This window comes from Danio rerio, chromosome 4, assembly GCF_049306965.1.
Source record: "Danio rerio strain Tuebingen ecotype United States chromosome 4, GRCz12tu, whole genome shotgun sequence".
In the NCBI taxonomy this organism is placed as follows: domain Eukaryota; kingdom Metazoa; phylum Chordata; class Actinopteri; order Cypriniformes; family Danionidae; genus Danio; species Danio rerio.
Genome location: NC_133179.1, coordinates 69,255,795 through 69,280,173, shown reverse-complemented (window position 1 = coordinate 69,280,173; position 24,379 = coordinate 69,255,795). Strand labels below are relative to the sequence as shown.

Below are 24,379 nucleotides of genomic sequence, written 5' to 3'. Positions count from 1 at the left end.
TTGCTGGATAAGTTGGCGGTTCATTCCGCTGTGGCGACCCCAGATTAATAATGGGACTAAGCCGACAAGAAAATGAATAAATGAATGAATGTTCAGTCAGTTCATGGTCTGGTATTATTTGTGTTCAGGCTGATCTCTCAGATTCTACTAGAAAGACCAGGGAGATAATTATCGAATTACATTTATTAATGAGTATTTTTTGACAAAAGTATCATTTGACAAGACTTTCTTTGGCAAAGGCACCTTCCGAAGCTTGAATTGGATGCTTTTAGATCCAGCTATGACAGCCGAGGACGAAGGCAGAGGCGTAGCCTACCCCTGGACAGGGAAAACCTGGTGGTGGTGGGGAGTATAGTGAATGAACGACTGCGTCGGTACCTGCAACCAAATGAATGAAGTTAATGGACAGGTTATTTATTCCTTGTGTCTCTTGGCTATTGGTTGAAACTAATTGTGATGAGTGACGTGGCATTACATATTCCTTGTGTCTCGTGGCTATTGTTTGGAACTGATTGTGATGAGTGTCGTGATATAAAGTGTTCCTGGTAGAACTAGCGCTAAATGCTACATTTCTGTTTTTTGTCTAGCTGCATCTCTAAAGGCTTTAATCTTCAACTCTACATTCACTGTATTCGTGTCTTGACACATAGGGTTACTGAAATGTTTTTAAAGCATCTTTCCAGAGTTTACACATACACATGCTGTCCCGGGAGCCCTGAGCTTAGAAGGTCTCCCTCCCATTTGCAGGGCAGGAGGAGAGTTTAAGCTCAGGTAGATCTTGAGGAACCCCCCCCACCCCCCCACTCCCACTAGATAATGGGTTAAGACAGATACAGGAATGGCTATAGAGAGGTATACTGCTTACTAAGAGCTTGACTATGGTGCCAATTTGGTATGGTTAATTAACTTATATCACGTGTTTTTGGACTATGGGCCCTGCTGAAAAATCCAGCTTAAACCAGCCTAGGCTGGTTGGCTGGTTTTAGCTGGTCGACCAGCATGGTTTTAGAGGGGTTTTGGCCATTTCCAGGCTGGTTTCCAGCCATTTCCAGCCTGGTCTTAGTTGGTCAGGCTGGAAAATGACCAACCAAATCCAGCTAAAACCAGCTTAACCAGCCTGGTTTAAGCTGGATACAGCTGGTTTTGGCTGGACTCCCAGCTTGGTAGGCTGGTCAACCTGGTTTTAGCTGGTCATCTCCCAGCCTGACCAGCTAAGACCAGGCTGGAAATGGCTGGAAACCAGCCAACCTGCTAAAACCAGCCAACCAGCCTAGGCTGGTTTAAGCTGGATTTTTCAGCAGGGGGAGGAAACCGGGGAAACCCACGTAAGCACAGGGAGAACAAGCAAACTCTGCACAGAAACGTCGACTGGCCTAGTAAGGACTTGAACCAGTCACATTCTTGCTGTGAGGCAACAGTGCTAATCACTGGGCCGCCGCGTCATGCCTCATTCACACTAGCAGCGACTTTGTAGCTGCCTGTCTCTCTGGGTGGCAATTTGCTGCAAATGTAGGTCTACTACTTAAAAGTTTGAAGGCAAACATGGTGGTTTGAAAAAACGCAAAGTTATTAGCATGCATTACTTAGCATGTTTTTAGCATGAAATAGCATTTTGCTAGCATTATTTTAACAAAATATGTTGCTGGAACCATTTTAACATTAATTAGAATGTTGTTGGCATGTTTCTAGTTTGAATTAGTTTGTTTCTAGCATGTTGTCAATGAATTAGCATGTTGTCAATGAATCTAGTGACCTACAACAAAGTATTACACCATGTCTGCCAAATACAGAAGGGATCGTTTATTCTTGGATCCAAGAACTGCTCTGTTTAGACCTTCACCACTTCTTCTTTCTGGAGAAGAATTAGTCGCAGCCGCCTGAGATGAACTTTAAATTAAGAACCTCTCACAAACGTTTTGATAGTAAAAAAAAGTCAATAAAATGCTAAATAATTCCAAATTGTATAGGTTAGCTCTGACACATACAATAAGATCTGGGAGATTCTGGACACTTGACTATCCCATCAGGCTGCAGAAGAATTATGAATAAAAATAATGCAAGGTTGTCAGGTCAGGTGATGATGGCAACGTGACGGATGCAGCACGTCCAAATTCTATGCATACTACCCATATTTATACTAGATATATCTTTAACCAACCCAGTCTTACAGCAGTTTGTAAAAATAGTCACAAAATCGAACATTAACTAAGTTCACAGAAGTTAGCTCTTACGATGAACTTCTGGTGAAAGCTTTATGTGACTATTTTTAATTTCACAAGTTTTTTTTTTTTACAACATCGACGTTGTAATGTACTTCAAATATATTCAGTTACATAGACTTAAGCATCCATTTGGTTGTTAAAGTGTAAAAAATAGACGAAAGACGGTTGAAACGCAGGTGCCGTCATTAGCGGCAGGCTAGCAAAGAAATTCCATTGAAAATACTGGGGTAAAATTAATGTCCATATTTTAAAGACATGGCACGGAAAAATATAATTGAATGCAGTGCTTCCTGTTTGGCCTGAGACCCACTATATATCGTATCTCAGCCATGCAGTGAAGATGGCTGCTTTTTAAAGAAATCAGATCTTAAACGCGGCGATTTCATATAGAATGACAATAACCGGAAGCCCTGAGGCTGGCGGACTGAATTTAAAAGTCTGTATACCCAATATACAGCTGAAGACGGCTAGTTTTGCACTTTTGAAAGGTACAAAGTTTTTAAAGCATAAGATTGTGTATATTTTAATGTTATCTAACGTTGTTTGAAGTTTCAGGAACTATTCAACTTTACATCAATCACAATGTCGAAACTCTCTCTTTTAATGGCTGTGACCCTAATGGAGACTAAGGGGTCGATCACACTGTACACGATTTATGTGTTGAGGGGTGCCTTTTTGAATGGTTTACTAACGTCCACCAGGGCTGGATTAACGTAAGGGCTAGGTGGGACTGAAGCATCTTTCCAGAGTTTACACATACACATAATGTCCCGGGAGCCCTGAGCTTAGAAGGGCTCCCTCCAATTTGCAGGGCAGGAGGAGAGTTAGATCTTGAGGAACCCCCCCCCACTCCCACTTGATAATGGCTAATGACAGATACAGGAATGGCTATAGAGAGGTATACTGCTTACTAAGAGCTTGACTATGGTGCCAATTTGATATGGTCAATTAACTTATAAGTTATATCAATTAACTTATAAGCCCCAGGGCCCATGGAAGAAGGGGGCCCTTGATTGGCTGAAGAATTTAATTTGCGATATGACGCGGGAAACGCCTCATGCGTTATGCTCCGTCAAAAACAGCGAGGCCGGTGCTAAACTGGGGGCTCAGAGTGGCTGTAGCCCAATCAGAATATCGAATAGCCCTATTTTAGTCACCCATAAGGGTGATCAGATGACCCAATTTTCCCAGGACAGTCTCTTATCTCGGCACTACCGCAAGAACCGTCCAGTCAAAGGTAGGCTATCCAAGATCGTAGTGGAACTCAAAATAAAACTCAAACAGTCTTCATCATTGATACACCTGTACATGTAGAGACAGAAGCTGTGATATGTTAAATGGGCTCTTGGATTTGCTATAGCCCCAGGGCCCAATGTGTTCTTAATCTGGTTCTGACGGCCACGATTGTTTTGCACGCTGCTTATGCGCCCTGTGCGCCTTGCGTTTTTGCCTTTGCGCGCCGTGCGCTCTGTTGAAAAAAAAGTCAACTCTGAGCAGAAAATGTGTGCTACGTCACTCGTGTCTGTTTTATTCTCCAACCAAAGGAAAGCAGAGGCGAGGTTTCCCTTGAGGTGCCTCCAGTATTTGTGTTGTCAAGACATCAACGGCGACTTTTAAAGATGGAGGAGGGACTCGTGGTTGCTGTTTTGGGTTATCCAGAGATATTTGACTTCCAAAATCATGAATATCACAATATTATTAATTATTAAAATGATAAAATCAACAGCAACACTCTCGAACAACACCCAGCTGATTCAGTTGTTGCCTAGCGACATAAAAAAAGCGCACCACGATTCTTTTTTACTTGTCAACAAAAAGGCAGCGTGGTGCGCCTTGCATCTCATTCCTTCATTCATTTTCTTGTCGGCTTAGTCCCTTTATTAATCTGGAGTTGCCACAGCGGAATGAACCGCCAACTTATCCAGCAAGTTTTTACACAGCGGATGCCTTTCCAGCCGCAACCTATCTCTGGGAAACATCCACACTTACATTCACACCCACACTCATACACTACGGTCAATTTAGCCTACCCAATTCACCTGTACCGTATGTCTTTGGACTGTGGGGGAAACCGAGCACCCGGAGGAAACCCACGCGAAGGCAGGGAGAACATGCAAACTCCACACAGAGACGCCAACCGAGCCGAGGTTCGACCCAGCGACCTTCTTGCTGTGAGTCACTGCCTCGCCTGCGCCTTGCATCTTTGAAACGTAAGGGCGCGTTCAGTGTGATCGGCTCCTTAGGGCCCAAAACAGCAACCACAAGTCTCTCCTCCATCTTCAAATGTCTCCATTGCTGTCTTGATGTAACGGGTGTCCCATCAGCAACACACCCACCCATATTAACTCAGATCTTGGACTCAATGAAAGAAGCCATCCACCATTTCCCTCAATCAGATTTATTCTCTCCGTCTGAGATAAAACAAAGATGTGTAGTGTAGGAAATTGCAGGATTAACATTCAGCTCTCTCTATAAAAGGGAAAAATACAAAAACTCTCTCGTTGGGATATTGTATACAACTCTAAAATGCATTTGCAATGTAATGCTTCAGCTAGCAAAACACAAATCCTCTCAATCGTTCAATATAAATTTTTTGTTTTAATACGGTTTCTATAGGAGGACAAACAATCTTAACGTTTTCCAATGCTGTAAAAGTGTGTAGAATATTTAATTTCAACATTTCTGTCAACGAAGATTTGCGTCATAGCCTGCGACACACGTTTCTATCAGCAGGGCGGGATGCCAGGCAGGTAGCTGTTGTAAACAAACCGGCGGCTGTGTGATGCGCCATGGAGCGCAAGCTGTCTTTGCCAAAGATGTACAGCGGGGCACGCTTTCTCATTTCCCTCCCTGAGAGAATTCAAAGAAGCCCATCCCGATCACTCACTCAACGGTGATTATTTACAAGGTGCGATCATTGATATGCAAACTGCATTTGGGAGCAGATTTTGCGACTTGCGAAAGGAAAAAACGAGACTGTCATTCCTTGACACACACCCCTGGAGATTGACCCTTCCTTGTTGAGCACATTCCCAGGAATGACTCGAGCTGATCTTGAAATGGAAATGGCAGGCTGCGTTTTATTGCACTGTTTGTTGCCCATAAGGGGCACGTTGTGCACGTTCATTTTGATGTTGTTTTTTTGAATCCTCAAAATAAAAATAAAAAACATTAAAAAATCTGATTTCTTTATTGCATTTCTTTAATTTCATCAAAGCAAAACATAATGCAATAATATTGTAATGAAATTAAACTTGAACATTAAACATAATGCAATAATATTGTAATGAAATTAAACTTGAACATTAAACATAATGCAATAATATTGTAATGAAATTAAACTTGAACATTAAACATAATGCAATAATATTGTAATGAAATTAAACTTGAACATTAAACATAATGCAATAATATTGTAATGAAATTAAACTTGAACATTAAACATAATGCAATAATATTGTAATGAAATTAAACTTAAACATTAAACATAATGCAATAATATTGTAATGAAATTAAACTTGAACATTAAACATAATGCAATAATATTGTAATGAAATTAAACTTGAACATTAAACATAATGCAATAATATTGTAATGAAATTAAACTTGAACATTAAACATAATTCATTAATATTGTAATGAAGTTAAACTTGAACATTAAACATAATTCATTAATATTGTAATGAAGTTAAACTTGATAATTAAACATAATACATTAATATTGTAATGAAGTTAAACTTGATAATTAAACATAATGCATTAATATTGTAATGAAGTTTAACTTGAACATTAAACATAATTCATTAATATACTGTAATTAAGTTAAACTTGAGACGGCATCGTACAACAGAGTAGTCACGTGGCGCGTCATTCTCTACAGGATGCACTGCAGGGAAATGAACATTTAATCATGAAGGCTCAGTATGTATTTGTAGACAACGAAGTCATTTTTATAGTAGGCTAATATAGCTAATATAAATACATACAGCATGTGTTGCCATCATTATAAGGCTTATATAAGGCTTTTAATTTTTTGCGGCTCCAGACATATTTGTTTTTGTTTTTTTTGGTCCAATATGGCTCTTTCAACATTTTGGGTTGCCGACCCCTGGCCTATACCCACGTGACTGCTTTGAATTTTGATTCAAAGGTTTAAACACCCTCATAGTATAGCGAGAGATAAGGCGTCGATTACACACATTTGTACTGTTTTAAAGCACTGCACCAGTCCCACACACCAGTAATTAAACTAAACTACAATAGTATTTTTTAGTAAAAAGGTTTTGAACCATACTAAAGTGTATAAGCGTATTTTTTTTACAACTATCTTTAAAGAAAACCACCGCATATCGTAGTATAGTTTAACAGTGACCATCTGGTGAGTACGTTCCTGAAGTATCATTCACATAGCCTCCTCCTAGAGCACTCGCCTCCCATGCAGGAATCGCTGGTTTGATCCCTGCTTGGCGCAGGACTAATTGTATTATGATAAACTTTTGAATACCTTGGATTTTACCACAGTCATCAGTTGTGTAATGTAATATATCTTGTGTAAAAACTTCAGTAATTGAGTAATTTGTTTATATTGCTGTTGTTGTATTACTACATGAATGAGTTGGTCAGTTGTGAACATTTGACGTTATGGCAACACAGTGCTTTCCCACACTTTCACCAGAAGAGGTCCTCATCGAGCTCTGATTTAGAAAGCTTCGAGTAACGAACCTTTTTCCGATACAATTGAGTCGAGCGCTTCACTGGTTCAGAAAGCTTCATTTCACCATCACTAATCTACGGTAAGCGCAAAGGGACAATATACTCCTGCAATTTATCAACCACAAGGGGGCACTCAAACACCATCTTATGTATAATGCCTAATTTCATGTCATTCACTCTGATGAATTATATTACAATATCTTTTCAACTCCGTTACATTGACAACACAAACACTGCAGGCACCTTAACGGAAACCCCGCCTCTGCTTTCATTTGACTGGAGAATAAAAAAGACGTGAGTGACGGAACGCGATTTTTCCACTCAGAGTTGACTTTTTTTCAACTGAGAGCGCAAGGGCAAAAACACGAGGCGCAGCAGGCGGTTAAAACGTGAGGTGCGCAGGGCGCATAAGCAGCGCGCAAAACACTCGTGGCCGTTAGTAAACCATTCAAAAGAGGCACCTCTCAACGCATAAACTGCTTTCAGTGTGATCGGCCCCTCAAAGGTTCAAGATTCAATCAGCAGCAACCCAAGAAAAAAACAGCAGAACAGGAAGTTATAGGATGAGAAACAGAAAGAGATGGCCGCAAAAACACAAACAGAACCCAGGGAACGAAATAATCATATTAACAAAACTGTTTGTTAAAGTGAGGTTTGAAGAACAGAACCCTGTTCTTAACCATCTCCACCAATGACGCTGTATTATTGTGTTCGTGGTTCATTTTAGCCTACTATTCAGGACTGCTCATCTTATGCCCAGCTATTTTAAGTCCGTTTCCTAACACATATATTTGCACTTCTTATTTTAAGCACATAATGAGTCACTTCTACGAGTCATTTAGTCACACCTTTTTCGAATAAGAAGTAACGCAAATAATACAGTTGAAGTCAGAATTATTAGCCCCCTTTGAATTATTTTAAATATTTCCCAAATGATGTTTACCAGAGCAAGGAAATGTTCACAGTATGTCTGATAATATTTTTTTCTTCTGCAGAAAGTCCTATTTGTTTTATTTCGGCTAGAGTAAAGGCAGTTTTTAATTTTTTTAAACACCATTTTAATGTCAAAATTATTAGCCCCTTTAAGCTATATATTTTTTGATAGTCTACAGAACAAACCATTGTTGTACAATGACTTGCCTAATTACCCTAACCTGCCTAGTTGACTTAATTAACCTAGTTAAGCCTTTAAATATCACTTTAAGCTGTAAAGAAGTGTCTTGAAAAATATCTAATAAAATATTATTTACTGTCATCATGGCAAAGATAAAATAAATCAGTTATTAGAAATGAGTTATTAAAACTATTATGATTAGAAATGTGCTAAAAAAAATCTTCGAAATTGGGGAAAAAAAACAGGGGGGCTAATAATTCTGACTTATTTCAGGTTGAAGTATGTTCAATGTAATGCCGTACACTATTTAAAGAGAGTCTATATATTAACTGTCAAAACGAATCTCTAAATGTGTGTGAAAATACAGCAAAATGTTACCCAAGCTGTAATTTACAGCTACCAAGGATGACAACTGTACAACTGAACACTGAAGCGCCCAACCTGGATTTTGTCCTGAAATGTGCGACCAAATCTTTCGAGGTCTCGTTTTGGTGTGATGTGGCCCTTGAGGAGCTTCAGTTCAACACTGAGGTCATAATTATACATTCGATGACTGCCGTCAGATCAACTGCAGGTCAACGTAAAGTCAACTCCTCCAATTATACTGTTAAGGCCATTGTATATCACTGTTGAGGTATACAATAGGTTCAACGACATTATATGGGTGTAGCGATAGTCTTGCCATAGCGAAAATGGTATAATTGTCTTGTCAGAAGACACTACTGACCGAACTTCTTGAAGAAAACATAGAGGAGCTCATCTCTCAGCTGCCAATCAAAGCAGAAGCTACTTACCAATGTGTTGACATTTAGAGGAAACTTAAAATTAGTCATGCAATGAGAAAACAACTGTGATCTGACGACTTTAAAAATCACGGTGGGATTTCGGCATTTAGAAACAACAAAAACTGAAAAAGAAAAACTCAAAACTACAGAAAGGCTGATAAAGTCTAGATGGGACACATCTGCGGCGAGAATTCATCAGAACAATACATGGTACAAATGTAAATACTGTTTTTACATTACTGTGAGGGGTAGGTTTGACGTTGGGTTAGGCGTTACTAAAGTACAGGTATTTAAAGGTAGGTTAAAGTTTGGTGTTGGGATAGGCGTAAATAAAATAAATTAATAATTTAAGAAATAATTTTAATAATTCTTGTTACTTCTGGCTGCGGCTGTATCCCTTCTAGCAACAATCAGAAAAGCCTCTGTCTGCAGCCTGCAGATTGAGGAGTGGTTGCATCTAGGCCAGGACTTATGTGTCGCTTTGCCAACAAGTCTTTTCATTGGACACTGGTAACGTGATGGCATTAAGCTTCGAGATGACCCACACTAGCCACACTTTGACCAGCTGATAAGGTCTGCCATTTGTAAGCACAGTTAAGAGACTGCAGTCAAGTCGAGAAGAGTCAGCTGACACTGCTAGTAGGTGAGCTTGAGCTTCAAATGGGCTGTACAAACCACCTGGAGTTTTTTATTTATTTATTGTCTGTACATGACACGAAGTCCAACCTATTATGTTTTATTAGTGTCTACACCAACCCCAACCATAAACCCAATCTCACCCCTGCTAAAAAATCCAGCTTAAACCAGCCTAGGCTGGTTGGCTGGTTTTAGCTGGTCGACCAGGCTGGTTTTAGAGGGGTTTTGGCCACTTCCAGGTTGGTTTCCAGCCATTTCCAGCCTGGTTTTAGCTATTCAGGCTGGAAAATGACCAGCTAAATCCAGCTAAAACCAGCTTGACCAGCCTGGTTTAAGCTGGACATAGCTGGTTTTGGCTGGGCTCCCAGCCTGGCTAGGCTGGTCAAGCTGGTTTTAGCTGGATTTAGCTGGTCATTTTCCAGCCTGACTAGCTAAAACCAGGCTGGAAATGGCTGGAAACCAGCCTGGAAGTGGCCAAAACCCCTCTAAAACCAGCCTGGTTGACCAGCTAAAACCAGCCAACCAGCCTAGGCTGGTTTAAGCTGGATTTTTCAGCAGGGACAGTAATCTGTTGTGTTTTATTAACATCTATACTTACCCCAACCCTCTACCCAGCCTCACAGTAACCTGTTGTGTTTTATTAAGGTCTACACCTACCCGAAACCCAATCTCACAGCAACCGGTTGTGTTTTATTAGAATCTACACCTACCCTAAACCTAAACCAACAGGATTGGGAAACACTGCACTAGCCCATGTGAGATAGTGGTTTTGTTTCCATTAAAACTGTCAAACGTAAATTTTGCCAGGTCTCGAAATGCTTGTGAAATGGCAGATCCTTTGAATCACTTTAGTCATGTCAGGGTGTTTCGATATGTTGAGTAGTGTTTCAAAATATCTGTGCTTTACTATCTCGACATGATGTCAAAACGTCATGTCAGCCATGCCTACCCTACAGTAGCATCTAAACGCAGTGTTACAGGACTCCCTCTCTGAGATGTTGAATAAAAACTCACAAACTCACTTCATCAGCCTGAATATGTTTATATATGTTTGGGTGCATATCCTGTGCAAAAATGAAAACTTACATGATTTACTGTCAATATTAGGGTTAGGATTAGTTCCACATCATCATGTAGTCTATGTAATTGAACAATAAACTACTTTCAGTACATGTTTAGTTACATATGAGATTATTGACTCCTATTATTACTTACTTGGCAAGCTTGCCTTTCTTCTGGAAACTTTCTGCATGGGACCTTAACTCCCGTTTCAAGTTTACCAATATGCTTATTTCACGTGGCCGCCATTTTAAAAAATGAAAGCGAGGCTGCGGTGGGAAGAAACCCAGAAGTATAGCATCAGCACTGTAAACATTGCAACAACATGCTGTGGATTACAAACTTCCAGCTGTTGCAGAAATGGTGTGAACCACTTTAATATCATTCAGTTCAGTTTAATTTAAACAATTAAAAGCATCCCTGCTGAAAAATCCAGCTTAAACCAGCCTAGGCTGGTTGGCTGGTTTTAGCTGGTCGACCAGGCTGGTTTTAGAGGGGTTTTGGCCATTTTCAGGCTGGTTTCCAGCCATTTCCAGCCTGGTCTTAGCTGGTAAGGCTGAAAAATTACCAGCCAAATCCAGCTAAAACCAGCTTGACCAGCCTGGTTTAAGCTGGATATAGCTGGTTTTGGTTGGACTCCCAGCTTGGCTAGGCTGGTCAAGCTGGTTTAAGCTGGTCATCTCCCAGCCTTACCAGCTAAGACAAGGCTGGAAACCAGCCTGGAAGTGGCCAAAACCCCTCTTAAACCAGCCTGGTCGACCAGCTAAAACCAGCCAACCAGCTTAGGCTGGTTTAAGCTGGATTTTTCAGCAGGGATCTTAGGCATCAAACTAAATAACAAGCTTTTTAAGAGTAATCCTCCTAGTCTTCAGTTCATGGCACCAGGTAAACCCAGTGGGGACACTTCCCTGCTTCAGCCCATGTACTGTACCCCGGTGAGTGATCTCTGTAGCACACCCTTGTGTTGTCCCGGTGCTGAAATTTTTAAAATGTTAATTTCTCGCTAACATTTAAGAGTCATTGAGTGTGTTCCTAAACAGCACTGATTTGCCTTAGTATTCACGAGGTTTCAACAGAAATGACTGGGATTAGCCGTGAAGGTCATCAGTTAAATCTCTTCACCAAGCGCAAACGCCGATTCTTGGACACGGGAGCATTTTAAAGCTGTGAATATCAGTCAGTTCATCAGCGGATCATTCGTCTGTGTTGGCACTCGGTAAAGAGCAGTAAACTAATGACCTTCAAGACCAATCACAGTCCTTTCCGTTGAGCACTGGTGAATACTATGAAAATCAGAGCTGTTTAAGAACAAACCCAACAGCTCTTAAATGTTAACAAGAAATGGACGTTTTTTTAAATTCAGTATCGTGACAAGTCTAATTTCAAGAGTTCACACTTAGATATTGTTGAGCTCGGAGATAATTGAGCCCAGGGCTCCTGCCTGGTCGAAAGAGCGTGTAAGGGGAGTATGAGATCAGGTGGTTCTCGAGAGCTCCCCGTGGTAAAGAAAAAAAGGGGTGGACTGGGGGTTTCTTCGGAAAACCAAGATAAGGGAGTAATAGTTTAGAGTTTGGATTAATCTGATTGGCTAACTAATGATTGTAGATGACAGACCAGCTGCGGTCAATCATATCACGTGCTACTCTCGAATTTAGCTGCAGTCACACTGGGCTTTTCCTCCCATTGACTTCCATTCATACGCACGGGAATGCGTCAGACCCCAAACGCAGGGTCATGCGTTAAGTTTCGCAGGTTGCTGCGGTGCAAAGTTCAAGGTTGGTGAACTCTGACCTGCCAAATCGCATTACTTGACTGCGAGAGACCAATCGAGGATCGAAGCATGACCTCTCTGGACAGAAATGTAAAACATGGTGCATTCGCTCGCGTTTTTTTAATGTCTAATAATCTTGTTTAATCCCGCCCCTTTTTGCAGAGCCGTATGACAGAATTTCGCAAACTCAAACTCCCGTGTGACCGCAGCTTTAGTTATCAGTTAATTAACTATGGTTTGATAAATGACATCTAAAATGTGTGTTTGGGAAAGAAAACGTTAGCTAACTAGTGCCATTTCCTTTAACTTAGCTTAAAATGAAGTCTGATATCCCCTGTTATTTTCACTACCCATTTAGAACGGACCTTTGGGTCACTCGGAGGGTGGCGCAATGATACATTTGTGTTACTTTCTCTTCGCTGATGAGATATACAGCAAGGTGCACAACGTTCCCGTGACTCCCAAACAAAACCCCTGCAAACACAGGGAGAACATGCAAACTCCATACAGAAATGACCCAGCCACGGGCTCGAACCAGCACCCTTCTTGTTCTGAGGTGACAGCGCTACTCACTGCGCCACCATAACAATCTTTTACTAAATTATTATTTATAAAAAGGTACCATTTGCACACTGTCTTGTGTATTCAGAAGCGCCTTGGTCTAGAACACGGTCATTTACATTATTGTTTATGCCATTTAAAACAACCATGATACGTTTAAGGAGTCATTAAATAAGACTCTTGGCTCAACAACTGAAACATCGAACCCTTAAGATGGACCTCCAAGATTACCCAAGGATACAAAACACATATTTGTTCCTCAGCTCCTCCTGGGAATTTAAACACTGTCTTTTCCCTGCTGAAAAATTCAGCTTAAACCAGCCTAGGCTGGTTGACCAGCCTGGTTTTAGAGTGGTTTTGGCCATTTCCAGGCTTGTTTCCAGCCTGAATGTGAGCCTAATGTGGTCGAGATGTAAGTGTCTGGTGTGGGGCGTATCTGGGCCAGAATAGAAGCAAATTGTGGCCCCGAATAGGGTCAGTTCTGGTTCATTTGGTTGAATTCAGGCTGATATGTCATATTGCTATGGATTAATTGTGGCCCAGATCTGGCAGACAGGAGCAGACCGACCAACTGCCATCATACCATGCGGTATGTGGGCTGGATAAAAGTGTCCGGTGTCAGCCGGATTTGAGCCGCGTGAATTCTGCTAGCTGGGCAGTGTAGTTATAAAGGTCATTTTTCCATGCAGACCATTTTTAAGATAAAAGCACAATGTAGGCGGCAATGTGGCCTGCTGGTTCGAGCCAGTTAGCATTTCTTTGTGGAGTTTGCATGGGAGTGAGTTTCCTCTGGGTGCTCCGGTTTCCCTCACAGTCCAAACACATGCACTATAGGTGAATTGGATGAACTAAATTGGCTGTAGTGTATTAGTGTGTGGGTGTTTCCCTGTACTGAGTTGTTTTACACATCTACATTGTGCAATATAAAACTGAATTGCTATAAAATTGCTACAAAAATCATGCTCGAATTAAATTTAATTAAATCCACTTAATATAAAGTGGGCCCATAAAAAACCCCACCGTGATCTGCATTTGAGAGGAGAAACAATGAAGTTTAATAAGTACTTGAACACTATTTGCAGACACTCACATGACCTGAATCAGTAACATCTTAATTTCTGTAAATAAAACTAAACACATCGCCTCTGAATAGGAAGTTGTGGTTGACTGAAGCCCAATGTGGTAACTGAGAGGTTATGAAATCGGAAGAAAAAAAAAAAAAAACAGAACTGGAAATCGGCAATGATCACACATACCAACGCAGTTTATTTTTTACTATTTGCCAGGTCTCACATCAGTGACACTGTTATGAGTTTGTCTTCTGTGGACTGAAAACATTGGAGAAAATGTTTGGGACGGTTTGGTTCAGTTTGTGCTGTCTATTTGGTGAGTTTTACAATTGCTTTTATCACTTTATTATTATTTTATTTATTTCTTTAACTTTAAAACTTGTTGTGTTTCGACTTCAAACTATTTACTCTGGCTGTCACGATCCTCCAAATCCTCGATTCGATTACATTTTCGATTATAAAGTCACGGTTCGATTCGATTTTCGATTATAAATAATTAATTATTAACGTATTAATAATTTGTAGCCTACCGTTTAAACTACCTGACCTGCATGGTCTTTGTTTTACCAATAAACAAATCATACAGTAAATGAACAAAGGTAAGTTACACACATAATTACCACTTGTCAATCACTTTTTTCTGCGGGACTCGTGAATAGGCAGTGATCTGTGTCGTTATAATGGCGTCGGTAAAAAAGATGCAAAACCAACAGGTGCAACGGGGGTGGGGTGAAGGATCGCAATGCGCCCATCGTCTATCGGCCCAACCCTAATACGTACATAGCGGAGCTTGCAAACTGTGTGTTTTTGTTTTTTTTTGTCGACAACACGAACGTTGTCAACATAACTCACTGGAAATCCAAAATGCTTCCACACCGGCGACTTCATTGAAAGAGGAGAGGGTTTAAGTTCTGTCGACGGGTCTCCTGCTTCTGCAGTTTAACAAGCACTTCAACAAGCCTGTTTTTTTCCCGCTTGGCAAGTCAAGCTGACGTGACATGGGGGCGTGGCAGCATCGACGATTCTATTTTTTGATTCGATAATCGAAATTGAGCGTAAATTTCGACACCGTTACTATTTACCAGTGTTGGGCAGTAGCGTCGTTGTAGTGACGCTACTAGCTTAGCTACATTTCTCAGTAGCGTGGCGGTAGCGTCGCTACTTTCTAAATCAAATAGCTTTTCAGTAGCGAAGCTATTTTATTAGTCAAGTAGCGCAGTAGCGTTCACAAAGCTACATTTACCAATCGCGGATGAATAAGTGACGGCACCGACATTCACAGAGTTGGAGGCCGTTTTCAAGGCGATGAAAGTAAATCCATGGCTGCGTCCGAAACCGCATACTTCCATACTATACAGTCCGCTAAAATCAGTATGCGAGCCGAGTAGTATGTCTGAATTTATAGAATTCGAAAAACAGTATGCGGGAAGTACCCGGATGACTTACTACCTTCAGCGAGATTCTGGAGTACGCATCCCATGCACGCTGCGCTATCCCATTATACCCCGCGAGCGAATTCATGAATGGGAGTTAAGCTAATGACACAGGTAGGTCACGTGACCATGTCAAAATGGTGGATGTAGTACGTCCGAATTCCATTCATACTTTTCACATTCATACTGTATAGAACGTACTTTTCTAACGGTCGAGTAGTACGTTTAAATTCAAATGCAGTACCTACTGAGAAGTAGGCGTTTCGGACGCAGCCTGAATGATAGCTAGAAAGTTTCTTCTTCTTCCTGTTTTACGGTGGTTGACAGCAAATGTTTTGGTGCATTACTGCCCCTTCTGGTCAGTGACGTCGCCAACCAAAATAGGCTAAAACGAGAAACTTGCTTGATGGAAAGATGACTGAGGGAGAAGAGTTATTTCTGAAGCAGAATTCCTCGTGACCAAACCTCGAGAAGTACATGTTAAGATGCAATAACTTGATTTCTGATGCTGTGCTCAAAAATACTTTAGTAATTTATAGTAAGTACTACTATAAACGACTGCATTATGTAGTGTAATTTAGTAATAAAGAATTGTAAATATATATATATATATATATATATATATATATATATATATATATATATAATATGCATAATGCTTATGTCAAAATATTTCTCTTTACTATAAATTACTATAATTTTTTTTAATGTGTAACATCTGCTTTTGTTGGATTTTTTTGTTTTAGCTGTTATATACTATAATGTGTTTCTGTTTAGTACAGCATATTAATTACAGTAAATAACTGAACTGAACTGTTCTGCCTCATGTTTCATAGGCAGTTTTATTGATCTCTAAGATATGATTGACTTGGATTTAAGTTGCTACGATTTTAAAAATAAAAATTGCAAAAATAGCTTAGATGTAGCTAAGCTACTTTTGCCAAGTAGCTTTTAGCTTAGCTTGCTACATTTCCCAGGGGGGAGCTTTTAGTGTAGTTAAGCTACATTTTAAGTAGAGTAGCTAGCTTAACTCACTACATTTTTCAAGTAGCTTGCCCAACACTGCTATTTACTGTAGTAAAATGGTATGTTTTTACTTTTTTCATAGGTAAAGTGAGATATACTTTACATTAACATCTAGTTTGAGATTTATAAAAGTTAGGGATGTTGGGAATTGGGCCCAATTACGTGGTTTCAGACTTCATTGGAATCGCATGTCACCTCTCGATCAGGACTTAAATATTAAATCTCTCTCTCTCTCTCTCTCTCTCTCTCTATATATATATATATATATATGTATGTATGTATGTATGTATGTATGTAGATGTCCAACGTTAGTAGCCACTCACCATTTTCACTAGCCACACATAAATTTGACCTTGATATGCTAAAATGACTTGATTTAGATTTTGTCGACATGCCTCCTCATTCATTTCGCTGTTTGTGTATGTTGTGTATGAGCTTGCTTAATGTGCATAAGCACATGGGTTGTGTCGCATTGCAATCAATTTGTATTTCTTATGACTTTTCAGGACTCAAAATTAAGGATTTACCAAATGTATCTCTGGCCTAAAAAAAAAAAATTATATATATATTTGTATATATATGTGTATGTATTTCTTAGCCACAAATTTTAAATGTTCTAAAAACAGGCAAACGATCGGGGTATAGATGCACTTTTTAATTTAACAAAACAATTCTTTTAAAAAAAATAAATAAACGTGAAGTTAATCTCCTGTTAAAGTAATGCTATTGTAAAAAAATTAATTATAATTAAACTATATTAACAAAAAATAACTGTAAGTAAAAGAGAGCAGATAAAAACATACCGTGTGGATAATGAAAGGATGATCACGTGCACACGGTTAATTTTAGGCCTGATATAATCTGTTAAAAAATAATTTAAACTAAAGCATATATATATATATATATATATATATATATATATATATATATATATATATATATATATATATATATATATATATATATGTCACCAGATGTCGCTGGTAAACACACACACACTTAGAACTACACTTTTCCTGGACTACGTTTTCATACATGCACTTCTCCCTGACACCCATGCTCATTCACCTAACTTGATTGCATTCACCACCTGAACCTTGTCATAGACTGAACTCTCACAGCTGTAACCACCCACACAATGATTATTTGGACTATTTAAACCCCTCTTTTCCACACACATGTTGCCGAGTCTTGTTATCTGTCACAGTTACATTACAACGCGTTTCCTTTGTCTGTCTTTGCCGTGTTTTTGATCCTTTGCCTTGTTTATTTATTTAATGCTTTTTGCTGCCTGCCTCTGACCAACTGCCTGTTGTTTTGACTTCGACTCTGGATTGCCCTCATACATCTGTTTGCCGGTATTGACCACTGCTTGCCTGACAATTCTAATAAACCTGCACGTGGATCCAAACTTCTGTTGTTGGTGTCACTCCCTGTCGTTACTATATATATGTGTATATATATATATATATATATATATATATATATATATATATATATATATATATATTGACTACAGTAGAAGTCAGAATTATTGGGGCCCCCCCCCTCTTTGATTTTCTACTTTTTTTAAATATTTCCCAAATGTTGTTTAACAGAGCAAGGAAATTTTCACAGTATGTCTGATAATATTTTAATAGATTAATATTTCTTCTAGAGAAAGTCTTATTTGTTTTATTTCGCCTACAATAAAAGCAGTTTTGAATTTTTTTATGAACCATTTTAAGGTCAAAATTATTAGCCCCTTTAAGCGAATTCTTTTCTCGACTGTCTTCAGAACAAACCATCATTATACAATAACTTGCCTAATTCCCCTAACCTGCCTGGTTAACCTAATTAACCTAGTTAAGCCTTTAAATGTCACTTTAAGCTGTATAGAAGTGTCTCAAAAATATCTAGTCAAATATTATTTACTGTCATCATGTCAAAGATAAATAAATCAGTTATTAGAGATGAGTTATTAAAACTGTTATATTTAGAAATGTGTTAAAAAAATCTGCTCTCCGTTAAAAAGAAATTGGGGGAAAAAATAAACGGGGTCTAATAATTAAGGGGGGCTAATAATTCTGACTTCAACTGTATATACATATTCTCATTATTTTTTAACACATCTATAGTCATGCGGTGGCACAAAGTTAGACCTCTTTGACTTCACACGGAAACAGCAACGTGTGGCATGACATCACTGTGTTGCAGAGACGCTATTGGTTAAATGCCGGCAAAGTAGAACACGGAAGCAGCTTGAAGCGGAAGACGCGAGTATGTCTGCGATCTGGAGGTGTTATAAAGTTGTCGACAACAACATTGCCATAGCAAATCTGCGATTGTCTGCCGGATATTTTAAGTAGAGGTGCTGTTTGTTTTTAACGTAGAATTTTTTATATTTACTGTTGCACTAAAGTCTAAAAAGTGAAGAATTTATTCGGTAGAATGTTAAAATAAGGTGAATTAAATAAAAAATAAGGAACATCCTGGATCTGTTTCTTCACTCTTCATTTTTTTAATGTATCATAGAAGTATCGGATCTGGTTTTGGTATCGGCAGATACTCAAAATCAAATGACTGAGACTCGAGGGCAAAAAAAAACTTGATCGGGTCATCCCTAGCTAAAGTATTATTTTGTAAAGTATTGAACTATAAACAAGTCAATCTCTGTATTTTTTGACCAGGGGTGTTTGGCGTAACAGACGAGCTGAGTTTGGTGTCAGTGTTGGAGGGAGACTCGGTCACTTTACACGCTGACAGAGAAATGAGGAACAACGATTTGATCCTGTGGAGGTTTGGACCTGAAAACACCTTAATAGTTCAAATCAACGTCACCGAGAGCAGTCTGACTGTGAACGAAGATTACGATGGAAGATTCAGAGGCAGCGTGAAGGTGGATCATCAAACCGGATGTCTGACCATCACGAACACCAGGACTGAACACGCCGGACGTTACCAACTACAGAGCGGAAATAGGAGGACGTTTTTCATTCTCGTAGTTTATGGTGAGTTTCATATTTTAATCATATTTTTAAAGCGAATAGTAACCCACAGACACTATCTTGTTTTGCTTCTGTGTGACTGTTATTACTATTTTGTTTTTTAATAATATTTAATTAAGTGATTTCTTTATTATTAGGTTCATATGATGCAATGTTTTTTTGTTGTTGTTCAGTTTTTGTACAGTTAAAGACAAAACTATTAACTCTGCAGGGTTTTGTTTTTATTTTTGGTCAAACTTTATTGAATATAAGTGGGACGTAGTTTACCCCTTAAAATTTAATATTAATATTATGGTTCTTCTGAGTGTGCCAGTTTAGATTCAAAACCCATTTTTCTTTTATTATAATGTGTTAAAAAAATTTATTTTGGGGGTGTGTATACAGCTCGCTGTTTTAAGGGTGTGTTGCTTCACATGAAAATTAGTTTCGACTTCCCGCTCAATTTACCAAGGGGACGGAGCCAGGAGCTCCCGCTTTGTGTATGGCAACAGACAGGCAGACAGAGAGAAGCAACATGAGTGATGCTGTTTACGCATGGATAAATCGCGATATTCGCGCGTAAGTAGCCGTGTGAACGTTTGAGTTTGCTCACTTCATTCGGGCGTCAAACCCGCCTCATTCGCGCGTCAAATTCACTTCAGAACAGACACTGATTCACGTGATGGTCAGGGCTTCTGTCTGCCTATGACTCTAGCTTCGTTGCTAAATGGCTAACATGGATTTCATTGAGAAAATAACAGTGTTTATGTGCTTTATGAAGACTGAAAAACAGTGTTGATACGTTTAGGGACGTGTCTGAGTCCACTAGATCCTTTCAGAGGTGCATCCAGCTCTGTGAGCTCATAAACTCACAAGAGCAAGCTCCTGATTGGTTAACGCAGAGCAAATGTCCGCTAAAGTTCAGATTTTTGAACTCGAGCATTTGCGCGAAACACCCGTCAAACGCGCAAAACGCTTAATTCGCGCTACGCCATTCACACTGCGCCTTTCGCGCTGCAGGATATCTATTCGATATCTATCTATTGACTTGACATGTTAATCACTCGCGCTTGACGCTCCTTCTGTCTCTGGTGTGAACACAGCATAAGAGGACGAGCATTCAGCCATACATGTACGACTCGGACACAGATCAAGCAGAGACTACAAAATCCTCTGTGTCTTTGTATAGTTTTACAGCCAACTGTATGCTAATTTAATGTTCCAAGCTTATACACCGAGACTAATAACCATGTACACTGAATTAACTTTGACTGAGTCTATAATTGCTCCCCTCAGAGCAGCGACTCGGCACACCAGACGCGCACATTCGCATGCTATTTAAAATTAAACTATTCAGATGGCGCTCTGGGGCGCTGCAGAAATATGAACAGTGTCCTGAGTCGTGGCTGGATGACAGGGACATCCGCCAATTGTGGCGCCGATGTGTGTACCCCCAAAGAAACCTATATTTAGAATTCTAAAACGCATGGTGCTGTGCGAACATGTGGTGAATGTTGATCTCGTGTTGAGCCCAATGAGCCTTCCATCTAAAAATAGAGCAAGGGTGTTCCTTTGGTGACTTCGCTTTGACTCACGCTGAAAATGGCGGACGTGAAACAACAAACTGAGAATGTGGTAATGCGCAACTGTCAATCAATATTGCTGGGTGGGGGGTTCGCACTCCTACGTCAAGTTGTGGTCAATCTAAAAATCGCTCCAATTGGTCCACAATTTTTATGTTGTTTAATTGCAAAAAATAAGGACTGAGTGTGTTTATATCACCCCAATATGATGGTCTATACACTATGGGTGCGTCCGAAAACGCCTACTACTCAGTAGGTACTGCATTTGAATTTAAACTACTCGTACTACTCGGCCGTTAGAAAAGTACGTTCTATAAAGTATGAACTTGAAAAGTATGAATGGAATTCGGATGTACTACATTCGCCATTTTGTCATGGTCACTTGACCTACCTGCGTCAATTGGGTCGCTTTACTCTCATTTATGAATTCGACTACATCATGGGATAGCGCAGCATGCATGGGATGCGCACTCCAGAATCTCGCCGGAAGAAGTAAGTCATCCGGGTATTTCTCGCTTACCGATTTTCAAATTCTATAAATTCAGACATACTACTCGGCTCGCGTACTGATTTTTGCGTACTATATAGTATGGAAGTATGCGGTTTCGGACGCAGCCTATACCTACACACGTCTGTCCAAACAGCTTGAAAAGTAGATTTTTCACCATAGTGACTTGTAACTTTAAGTTACATTTTATCTACATTTCAACTAATTCTCAGTAGATTATAAGTAGACTGTTAGGTTGGGGTTAGGGTTAGTTGACATGTACTTGCAAAGTTAGCTGGAATAAAAGCAGTTTATGAAATAACCCCGAGGCGATGCAGTGGCGCAGTAGGTAGTGCTGCCGTCTCACAGCAAGAAGGTCGCTGGCTCGAGCCTCGGCTCAGTTGGCGTTTCTGTGTGGAGTCTGCATGTTCTCCCTGCATTCGCGTGAGGTTCCTCCAGGTGCTCCTGTTTCCCCCACAGTCCAAACAGGTGAATTGGGTAGGCTAAATTGTCCGTAGTGTATGAGTATGGGTGTATGTGTGTTTGGAGGTTTACCAGAGATGGGTTGCGGCTGGGAGGGCATGCGCTGCGTAAAAAGGTGCTGGACAGGTTGGCGGTTCATTCCGCTGTGGCGACCCCGGATTAACAAAGGGACTAAGCCAGCAAAAAAATGAATGAATGAAATAACCCCCTTAAGAAATGATTATTTTTCAATAATTATTTTACAGAACAAACTACTGGTTATCTATAAACTTGCTGAGTTTAATAAAAACTGGTTATTCTAATTAACCGAGTTAAGCCTTTATATTACATTTTACGCTAAATAAATAATTCAATACACCTTTATTTTTATAGCGCTTTTACAATGCAAACTGTGTCAAAGCAGCTTCAAACAGAAGATTATAGTATATTGAAACAGTGTAGTTCAGTGTTTAAGTTCATTTCAGCTCAGTTCAGTGTGGTTTAATAATCACTACTGAGAGGCCAAACAGTGAAGAGCAAATCCATCGATGCGCAGCTCTACAGATCCCGAACCATACAAGCCAGTGGCGACAGCGGCGAGGAAAAAACTTCATCAATTGGCGAAAGTGAAGAATTAAAAAACCTCAAGAGAAACCAGGCTAAGTTGGGCACGACCAAACGTCTTGTGCAGAGCTGCAGTCTAGGCGCCTGAGGCTGGACCTCAGCGAAGACTCATCTGTCCCCGAAGCGTCACAGGAATCAGTCTTATGCTCTCCACTCCTCCATGACCACCACAGCAGCTGCTCAAGATACGGCCTGGTCCAGGATTATCGAAACCTTGGGATCATCTCGTCGCTGGTCTTGGATCGAATCAGTGGCGCTGCATAGTCTGAGGGCCGCGGGATGAGTTTCCGCATGTGGAAATAGAGAATAAAGAGAATAATTAGCGTAGCTGCTGTTCATAGTGAATATAAATGAGATGCAGAAACATATAAGGAGCACATTCATGTATCATACCGCTAAGTGAAGCACTGAGTGTATGCTTTACTAAACAGATAGGTCTTGAATCTAGTTTTGAATTGGGAGAGTGTGTCTGAGCCCTGGACATTATCAGGAAGGCTATTCCAGAGTTCAGGAGCCATAAATAAGAAGGCTCGACCTCCTTTACTTGACTTTGCTATTCTAGGTACTACTCAAAGCCCTAAGTTTTGAGATCTTAAGGAGCGAGTTGGATTGTAGCGAGACAGAAGGTTGGTTAGATAAACAGGAGCTAGATTATAAAATACTATTATAATACTATTAAAAATGGGCCCTGGCATTTTGGGCCAGAACGGCCCACTACATACAGTGCATTCGGAAAGTATTGTTAGCGCTTCTCTTTTTCCACATTTTCTATGTTACAGCCTTATTTCAAAATGGATTAAACTCATTTATTTCCTCAAAACTCTACACACAATACCCCATAATGACAATGTGAAGAAAGAAATGGTTGCCAATTTATTAAAAATAAAAAAGCTGAAAAATCACATGCACATCAGTATTCACAGCCTTTAGCGTGAAGCTCTAAATTGAGCTCAGGTACATTCAGTTTCCACTCATCATTCATGAGATGTTTCAGCAGCTTCAGTGGAGTTCACCTGTGCTCAATTCAGTTGGACATGATTTGAAAAGGCATACAGCTGTCTATATAAGGTCCCAGGGTTGACATTGCATGTCAAAGCACAAACCAATCATGAAGACAAAGGGAACTGTCTCTAGACCACCTATACAGGGAGTCTCTATGCATATCCTATATGCAGATGCCCACAAACAAATGATAATCTCCCGGAAATCGCAAATACATCGCACACCCCACTCCACCACAAAGGGTTTCTTCATCTGTGACAAACTCTGTTTCTTCTTCAGGTGATTTGGCTGAGAAAGGCGAGATGAAGCCAGTGTCCGTGATGGAGGGGGAATCTGTGTCTCTACACACTGACACTGAATTGAGGAAGAATGATCTGATTGTGTGGAGCTTTGGAAAGAATCGAATAGCTCAAATCAACGGAACGACTCAAGATGTGACTGTATATGATGCTCTCCAAGGGATTTTCACTGACAGACTGAACGTGGATCAGCAGAGTGGATCTCTGACCATCACCGGCACCACAACTGTGCACACTGGAGTTTATCTGCTAGCGATCAACAACATCAAGAAGATCTTCGTCCTCAGTGTCTATGGTGAGACTCTTTTTTATTCATTAATAGTGCTGGAAAGTATTATTTACCTCACTGCAATTGTTGAGTCAACACTAATGAATCAACAACTCACTGATTCAAATGATCCATCCAGAGTGAGTCTCCAGTAAACAAATCAGTTTAAAATTTAAATGATCCATTTATAGTGAGTCTCCAGGAAATGATTCACTAATTCAAATGATCCATTCAGAGAAAATCTCCAGTAAATGATTCACTAATTTAAATGATTTGTTCAGAGGGAGTCTCCAGTAAA

General features: G+C 39.9%; 1 protein-coding gene across 1 annotated transcript in view; it reads left to right on the top strand.

The window, feature by feature from the left end:
- si:ch73-170d6.3 overlaps positions 1-24,379 on the top strand; it is a 108,783-nt gene that overhangs the window by 73,275 nt on the left and 11,129 nt on the right. The window contains exons 2-4 of the mRNA XM_002662153.8: positions 12,415-14,247; positions 19,060-19,380; positions 23,794-24,108. Coding sequence (XP_002662199.3) covers positions 14,208-14,247; positions 19,060-19,380; positions 23,794-24,108 — 676 coding nt within the window. The 5' untranslated portion in view covers positions 12,415-14,207. The remainder of the gene's footprint in view (positions 1-12,414; positions 14,248-19,059; positions 19,381-23,793; positions 24,109-24,379) is intronic.